The sequence below is a fragment of the Macaca nemestrina genome, chromosome 12 (genome assembly GCF_043159975.1).
Source record: "Macaca nemestrina isolate mMacNem1 chromosome 12, mMacNem.hap1, whole genome shotgun sequence".
NCBI lineage: Eukaryota > Metazoa > Chordata > Mammalia > Primates > Cercopithecidae > Macaca > Macaca nemestrina.
This window is the reverse complement of record NC_092136.1, coordinates 47,987,242-47,995,850: the sequence shown is the minus strand read 5'-3', so window position 1 is coordinate 47,995,850 and position 8,609 is coordinate 47,987,242. Positions and strand designations below refer to the sequence as shown.

At 57.8% G+C, this 8,609-nt stretch overlaps 1 protein-coding gene across 3 annotated transcripts in view; it reads left to right on the top strand.

Moving 5' to 3' along the window:
- The first annotated feature begins 572 nt into the window (after window positions 1-572).
- LOC105486967 (potassium voltage-gated channel subfamily C member 1) overlaps window positions 573-8,609 on the top strand; it is a 47,083-nt gene continuing 39,046 nt past the window's right edge. For all 3 annotated transcript variants that reach the window (XR_011610780.1, XM_011750178.3, XM_011750177.3), the window contains exon 1: window positions 573-1,151. Coding sequence is in view for 2 of the 3 variants with exons in the window: in XM_011750178.3 (XP_011748480.1) it covers window positions 582-1,151 (570 nt within the window). In the remaining variant the exon portion in view is untranslated. The remainder of the gene's footprint in view (window positions 1,152-8,609) is intronic.

The following is an 8,609-nucleotide window of genomic DNA, read 5'->3' as shown; positions in this document are numbered from 1 at the left end:
CAGGCGGCATCCATCTCCCCCGCGCCGAGAGCGCGCCGCGGCGACCACTGCACAGAGGAGCGCGAATTTCCCGGCCCGGTCTCCTCCCCTCCCCCTCCCGGGGGCTGGCCTCTAGTCCGGCCCTGGGAGCGGCTGACCTTCCCCCCAAAAGCTTTGTGCCTATTTCTCCATTTTCCCGCGGAGATGGGAACGGGAGACCGGCCCCCCAACCCTCTTTCCCCTCCTCCGGGGGCTCACCGCTGAGCCCGCCCCCCTCCCTCTTTCTCCTTCCCTCTCTCCCTCCCTTTCTCCCTCCCTTCTTTCCTCCTTTGCCTCCTCCGCTGCCGGACCAGCTCCCTCCCACATCTGGCGCCTAGAGACCCCTGGGATCCCGCACACTCCCCTGGACCGGCACCCAACAGAAAGCGCCCAGAGAGGCTTGGCTCGCTCGTTGGGGTGGCCAGAGCCGCGGACCTCTGTTCCCCCCGACGGCTGGGGGGAGGGGGGAAGAGGCCGCGCGCCCCCCTCCCCGGCGCCAACTCCCCCTGGCGGCCGCTCCCATGGGTGTCGCTGGGCCGCGCCATGCCTAAGGGGGCGCCGCGATGGGCCAAGGGGACGAGAGCGAGCGCATCGTGATCAACGTGGGCGGCACGCGCCACCAGACGTACCGCTCGACCCTGCGCACGCTGCCCGGCACGCGGCTCGCCTGGCTGGCGGAGCCCGACGCCCACAGCCACTTCGACTATGACCCGCGTGCAGACGAGTTCTTCTTCGACCGCCACCCCGGCGTCTTCGCGCACATCCTGAACTACTACCGCACGGGCAAGCTGCACTGCCCGGCCGACGTGTGCGGGCCGCTCTACGAGGAGGAGCTGGCCTTCTGGGGCATCGACGAGACCGACGTGGAGCCCTGCTGCTGGATGACGTACCGCCAGCACCGCGACGCCGAGGAGGCGCTGGACAGCTTCGGCGGCGCGCCCCTGGACAACAGCGCCGACGACGCGGACGCCGAGGGCCCCGGAGACTCGGGCGACGGCGAGGACGAGCTGGAGATGACCAAGCGCCTGGCGCTCAGTGACTCCCCCGATGGCCGGCCTGGCGGCTTTTGGCGCCGCTGGCAGCCGCGCATCTGGGCGCTCTTCGAGGACCCTTACTCGTCCCGCTACGCGCGGGTAAGTGACAACTTACCCATCAGAAGAGCGGGGCGGGAAGGCAGCGTCTTGTGCCTCCCCGCGGGCAGGGGTGGACCGCAGAACTGGCGCCTAGGGAGTTCAGAATCGAAAGGGGGTGTGTGCGCATGTGTGCACATACCAGGGTAAGAGAGAAAGGGTGTCTGCCGGGGTTCTGGTTTTCTATGTATGTCAGTCTGTGTGTTGCCAAGTTTAATATGTATGAGTATGAATGGGTGTGTTTGTGTGTATGAGTAGATTGTGTGTGCATATTTATGTAAGTGTGGTGGAGTGTATTTGGGTGGGTAAAGTGTGGAGTGGGAAAGAGTGAGCATGTGTGTATGTTTGAGTGTGCATGAGCGATTGCCCGTGCACATTTGTTTCTTTGCAGAGGTGCACTGTCAAAGTATGAACTGCCCTCGAGATTTTAGTGTGGGGAGGGAAGCTGGGAGCCCTTCCTCCTGTCCAGGTAAAGGGGCATCTGGAGCCAGCCATGGTCCCCCAAAAAGGCCTGAGGCCTGCTGGGCAGCTTGAGACAGCCGCCCCCTCCTCAGGGAGCAGCCTCCGGCAATTTTGAGGAGGTGGTCAAGAGGGCATCTCATGGCTAATCTCCATGGCTTGGAAGTTGGTGGAGGGCTGGGCTGTAGGGTAGGGGTGGTCCCTCTGAGCCCCTGATCCTGAGATCACAGCCTGTCCTTCCTCCTTGTCGAAAGGGGAGGGTGTTGGAGTGGGTCACTGGGCTTATGCCAGTGCTTCCTCTGGGACATCCGGTGGTGGGGAGAGGGAGTCCTTAAGGGGGAACCTATAAGGAGAAGGTGTGTGAGAGGTGGGTGTGTCTTCATGGGCCACTCCCCTTTAGCCATACCCGCTTATTTCCAGGAAAAAAAGACACGCTGCTACTGACCTTGGTCCCTCAGATGGCCTCTCTGGATCAGTTTCCTCATCTGTAAAATGGGGGAGGGGGCCTGGTGAACTCTCAAGGGCCTTGCTGCTGGACCATAAGTGACTGAGCCCAAAACGAGGAACTGGTAGCAGCCACCCACCCTGGAAGAGGCACTCCCAGCCTTCACTGGGCTCTGTCCTTAGAGGCCTAAAGAGAGACTCTAAGGCCTGTAGGGGAAGGGTAGAGTGGAGAAGTTAAAGGAGAGCCCCTCCTGCATCCGTGAGCTGCCCTCACCCCCTACCAGGCAAAGCACTGCCTCTGCCCTGCTGTCTTTTACTTCGCATCTCTCCCCTCCTGCCCACTGGAGCCTAAGCCAGAGCCAGGGGAGAGGGCTAAGAAGCTGCAGAGGAGAGTGGAAGGGGGAGACTTGGGGGGCCCTCAAGTGCCCATGGGCAGAGAAAATCTATGTTTAGGCACAGACCTGGTAGATCTGTTAACTGAGATCAAACACAGTATGGCATGTGGGGGGTGGATAGTGGGTCAGTCTGATACCCTGAATTCTAGAACGACTATGTTTATAAGGGGAGGCAATAGGGAGAGAGCCCGGCCCGTGTTTTGCCACTGAGAACCCTGACCAAGGTCACCCAGGGAGCAAGAGGCCAAGAAGGACTAGAACTCAATTCTCCTGGGACCCTATCCTCCCCTGGGCTGGCTACCAGCTCCTGCCTTTCTCCAGAGTGGACTGGGACCCTCAGAGGGCTTCCCTCCCCTTCCCTTTCCTGTCAGAGGCCACCACAGCTAGAGGGTTATGTAACTGGAGGCTGTGGCTGAGCTGTGGGGAGGGGCTGGAGGAGGGGGATGGGAGGTTGAACCAGTGCATGTTGGGGTGGGGGTGGGCAGAGGCCTGGGTTACAGCAGCTGCCCATTCAGCCCACACTTGACCTTGGACAGCAGCTCCCCCACCAACTTTGGCCCCAGAAGCAAGGGTTAGGCCCAGTCTCCTGACTCCCAAGCAAGAGCTGGGTCTCCCAGCCCCACCCCTTGCACTCAGTGTTGGGGCTCTGATCAGTGTCCCGAGTTTCAGGGCAGGCAGGGGGCAGTGGGGCATGTTCCAATCCCCTCCCTTGGCCCTCTTCTCCCACTGGACATTTCTAGGCTGCGGGTGGCCTTCACCCAAGGCAGACAAATGGGCCAGCTAGTGTGGTTTGAGGTTCTATTGGTGTGCAAAACCATGCAGAAAAGTCTTGAAAAAAATCTATGAAGTGAATACTCATTGAAGAGCGGACTCTGAGGGAAAAGAGTGGGCGCCTGGTGGTCGGGGCGAGGCGGTACTGGGATAGGAGTTGGTGCTGGTGGGTGCTCCCCTTCAGCCTGTCTGAGCCACCTTCTCTCCCCAGTGGCCTCCGAGGAAGGTTGTGGTCCCTTCCAGCTCCCTCGGGGAACAGTTGAGGATGCTGAGGCCTGTAGGGAGAGGGACCTGCCCAAGGGCACTCAGGAGCTGAGGAGGGCAAAGCGGGATTAGAACCCCGGCTTCCTGCCTGCCGCCCGGCTGGCCTAGCTGCATTGCGCTGCCTCTCTGCGGCTCATCTGCGCAGAGACCAGCCGCCTGCCCGCCCTCCTCCCCCTCCGTCTTTGCTCTGCCGCCTCTGCTGTCACCTTTGTTTACCCCTCCCCCGCGCCTCCTCACACAGGCGGGTCGGGACTCAAGTCGTTATTCTAGATTTAGACCAGCACGTTGTGTGTGATATTGCATATGTGTATGAAGGAAAGGCTGTATGTGTGAGACAGGCTCTGTGTAAAAGAGATTGTGTGTGAGAGACTTGTGTGTGTGAGAATAAAAATGTGAGACTCAGGGTGTGTGTGTATGTGTGTGTGTGGTGAGACTGTGACTCAGTGTGAGCTTCCTGAGTCCTTGTGTCAGGGGTTGTGTGTGTGAGAGAGGTGGATTCTGTGTTTTGGATGGACTGTGCGTGTGTGAGAATGAGACTGTGTGGGAGAGAGTGTGTATAAGGAAGAGAGCCTGCATGTGTAAGAGAGATGCTGTGTGTGAGGTTTGAGGAGTGCATGAGAGTCGAGGTGAGCGTGTCTGCATGAGTGTGTGGCTGTGTGTGGCAAGTGTGAAACTGCATATGTGGAGCTCGTGTGTGAGGCTGTGTGTGTGTGTGTACGTGTATACACATAAGGCAGGAGGCTGTGTAGGGTGGGGGTCCCTGTGTGTGACACACTGTGTGTATGTGAGGGCGTGTATAAGACAGAGCCTGTGAGATCATGTGTGTGACAGTGTGTGTGGCGTGTGTGTGAGACCCCACGTGTGTGTCAGTGTGCTGTGTATATGTGAGAGAAAGGTCCTGTGCATCCCGGGTGTGTGTGTGCTTGAGGAAGATGAGATTCCAGAGCTGCCTCCTGCCCACTGCCTCAGTCTCCGGGACTCTGGAGTGGCCTCATTGAGGGCATTTCCTATCCTCAATAGAGATGCTGTTCTGCCCAGGCCACTGTCAGTGTGTGGGATGGGTGGTGAGGTCACCTTTCCCTGAGGAGCTGCCACCTACCCTGGGCCTTGGTGCTGGCCCTGGAGATAGGGGCTGCGTAGTCGGGGTGGGAGGGCCCATCTGAGTTCCCGAGGGGCAACAGTGCTGGCTGGGGCAGCTGCTCCCCTGGTCCCCTCTCCTGTGCTCTGGGCACCAGCCTGAGGAGATGAGGGGTCGGGGGGACGAGCTGGGACGGGATGAGCTCCACGTGTGTTCTGGGGTGGGAGGTGGTGCCCCTGACACACACAGGACAATGATGATGATGGTACAGTTTGGAAAGGCTATGAAGGGACTTCCTGGGGCCATGAGAATAAGAACTGCCCCAGAGGAGGTGATGCTGGGGCAAGCTTTGAGGGGCAGGGAGGAATTAACCAGGCAGAGGGCAGGGGGTCATAGAGGTGTGAGAGCAGGCAGGGGAGTGTTGGGGCTGCCTGGTTTGAAACCTGCCCTCCTGTCTTCCTTGGGGGCCAGCTCAGGTCTGAGGCTCTCAGCTTTAGTCTCCGATTTGCATGTCATCATCAGGGACATTGTTGTGTCCCATCAGGGCCAGTGGTGGTCCTTGTGCTGCAGGCCAGAGTGTCCTCTGTGTGTGTGTGTGTGTGTGTGTGTGTTAACATCTGTTCCTGAGTCACTTGACCTTCCAAATGCCAAAATAGTGCCAATGGCCCCCAAGCTGGGGAGGCCCCACCTCCATCCACCCAGCTGCCTGCCTCTCCTCTGACCCTTGTCCTGTGTCTGTCTCTCTGTCCCGTCACTGCCTCTTTGGAACTTGATAAAAACTGGTTCCCCATCAGCTCCCTGGGAAGGGAATTTACCTGGTGGCAGGAATGAAACCCCCAGCGAGAGGCTTCTCTTCCTCCCTTGGGTCCCAGCTGACACAGGGCTCTTGGAGTCGTGGCTTGGCATGCGGAGGGCTGGGGGACAGAGCTGTTATCAGGGGATTCTAGGCAGTGCACCCCCTTACCTCAGAGCCCACTCCCCCAGGCCAGGGCCCCACTTGGAGTCATGGTACCATATGAAGGACACCCATGAGCAGTGGAGAAGGGGCTGGGTGTGCTCCCCTCCCAGCCTCCCCAAGGGCCCTCCACCACAGTGTGCCCCTGCTTCCCATGATCCTTGTGCGGGGGTCCTCAGGTCTTTGAATGGTTCCTCCAGCTTCCCCCAACCCCATCCCAGTAGTGACAATCATAAACCAAGCGCCTTCTGGTCAGAGCCCTGCAGCCCCTTCACCGCTAAATGGAAATAATGATAGAACCAACCTCACAGGGTTGGTGTGAAGATAACTGAGATAATAATGCTTGGATAGCCCCAAGCCACAGGGTCTGGCATACAGTAAGTGCTCAATAAATGTTGGCTATTATTATTACTACTGTTGGTTGTATTATCATTTCCCCTCCTGTAGACTCTCTCTTCTCCCTCCACCTCCATGTTCACCATCCTGGCTCAAGCTGCCATGGTTCCCCTCAGGCCCACCTCCCCAGCAGCCCCCAAGCTGCTCTCCCACCTCCAGCCCCTGGCTGCTCAAGTTTATCCTCCACCTGGCAACCACAGGGGTCTTTTCAACTCACAGACCTGTCAGATCACCCGAGCCTGCTTAGAACCCTTCAGTGCTTCGCCGGCCCATAGCCCATACCGTGGCCTCTCAGGCCCTGCCTGTCCCTCCAGTCTCCTCTGGCCTGACTGTCCCCATCGCTTACCAAGCCCCAACTACCCGGCCTCATTTCAGCTTCTTGCATGTGCCAGGTTCCCCTGCCTCGGGGCCTTTGCACATACCCTGCCCTCTGGAGCACTCTTTCCTCTGGCTCACCCCTCTTTAACCCCCACACCCCACCTCAAACAGCAGCTCCTCAGTGATGCCTTCCCGGGCCCCCAGGCTGAGTTGAAGTCAGAACCAGGGCCCTTCCTGGGAGAGAAGCTCTCTGATTTGTAATAAAATGTTCATTAGCATCCTTGCTTGATTTGGGCTCATCTCTCCTCTATACTGTAAGCCTCTGGCATACTCTGTAGAATAGGAGCCGTTATTATGACAGATGAGGAAATTGAGGCCCAGAGAGGAGTGCGCTACCTGAGGCCCCTTGTGAGCGGGTTAGCTGAGGGCTGGCTCGGAAACTCCTGTCTCCTGACTACTGGCTCACTGGTGCTTCGTGTCACATTGCCTCAGTGCGTTTGAAGTCTGTACTCCTTGACTCTGAGCAGGAGGCCTGGCCTCTGCCAGAAGCTTTGGAGGGGATTGGCTGGAGTCTCTCAAGGAGCAAGGTGGGGGTTGTCTCAGAGGTGGGGGAGGGGGTTCATCAGGGGCTCATTCCAGGGTCCACTGCCCGGGCTGGGGATCTCAAGGCCTCCACGACAGCTGAATATAGTGCCTCTGGCTATTCTGAGAGGTCTCATGACCAGGGGATTCGCTCTGGACCAAAAGGTCAGGGCCTTGAGCCACTGCCTCCCATCAGCTGCGGGCCCAGCCTGGCCACCACCCCAGCCGGAGCTCCTCACTGCTAGATGCAAGCTTAGAGGAGAAGGAGGGCCTGACAGGCTGCAGGGGTGCTTTGCTGTCCAGTCCTTGTTCAGGGGAACCATTTGGGTGGTAGGGACCACTTCACATATGCTTGGGACTATTGCAGGGAATGGGCGCACCCGGGCTACCTCTAGTCAATATTTTCATCCAGTGAAAATAAACAGGCTCAGAGAGGGAAAGCTACTTGCTCAAGACCACACAGGGAATCAGTGAGACTCAAACTCACAGCCTAGGCCTCTTTTGGCTCTCAGTTTTACAAGAACACCAAACCCCACCTGGACATGCTGTTCTTCTCTTATCTACTCCCATTAATTTCCTTCCTGGGGAGGTGGAATAAACAGATACCTGCACTCCAAGGACACAGTACAGCTGATTGAGACCTTCTCAGATCAGCCAACCCAGACTTGACCCAAATCCTTAGGATTCCCAAGCAGGATTTTCCAGAACCCCCTTCCTTTCTCGAATCACACAGTGTCACACACTGTCTTAAGGATTTGATTTATATATCCTCATTTATTAATAATTCTCCCGAGACTTGCAAGACTGTACTATACTGCCACACTAATGACACAGACAAGGCTGCAGAGGCTCAATGAAGTTAAATAACTTACCCAAGGTCACTTAGCTCATGAGCAGTGGAGCCAGCAGTTGGACCTCAGTCTGTCTGACCCTGGCGCTCTACCTGTAACCATTACACAGCACTGCCTCCTGTCCATGTTCCAGGGATGCTGAGGCCTGTGACTTGCTGTGCCCCAGGCTTGAATTTCCGTCTGGGTCTCTCCCTCCTGACCAACAACCTATCCCACTCTTTCCCAACAACCTATCCAGAACCTGTCAGCAAGTTCCGGCCCCTGGGTAATGGCAGGTGAGGGCCCTGCCTGGCCAGGCCATGGGGCTAAGAGGGTGCTCTATCAGTCCCAAGGAAGAAGGTTTCGTGACAATGCCTCAGTTGTCCTCCCACTCCCATCCATGCAGGCCCTGGGACTCCATATGGCCTGAAGAGAAATGGCAGGAGGATTGGGAGGATCAGAAGCTCCCTGTGCAGGGTGACACATGGTGGGAACCCTGGCTGCCCCTCAGCTCGGCACTCCAAGGCCTTCTGCCCTAGAACCCAGCCATTGCTCCTGCAGCTCCCTTCCGCCAGCCTCCTCCATGGTCCTCGTCGGCAGCCCTCATTTTAATCTCTGGGGCTTTGGTCATCTATTCCCCTCACTTCGGCTTTGGTTATCTATTCCCCTCACTTCGGTGTCCTCCCTGCTTTTTGCTGAATGTGAAAATCCATCCCTCAAGGTTCCTCACACTTAGCCCGGCTGCTCCTGCCCTCGCTGACCTCATTTTTTTGGGAGTGAGGGGTATGTGTTGGGCGCTGAGTCACCCAGTTTGTGAGATTTGAGCTGGTGGTGTGTGGGTCAGTTCTGGAGACTGGGGGCTGGGGACAGGCAGGCCCTCAGGATTAGGGACCAGCCCAGGTGTGTGGAGAGATGAGAGCACAGACAAGACCCAGGTTGCAGGCATCAGACACCTGGTTTAGAGAGGAA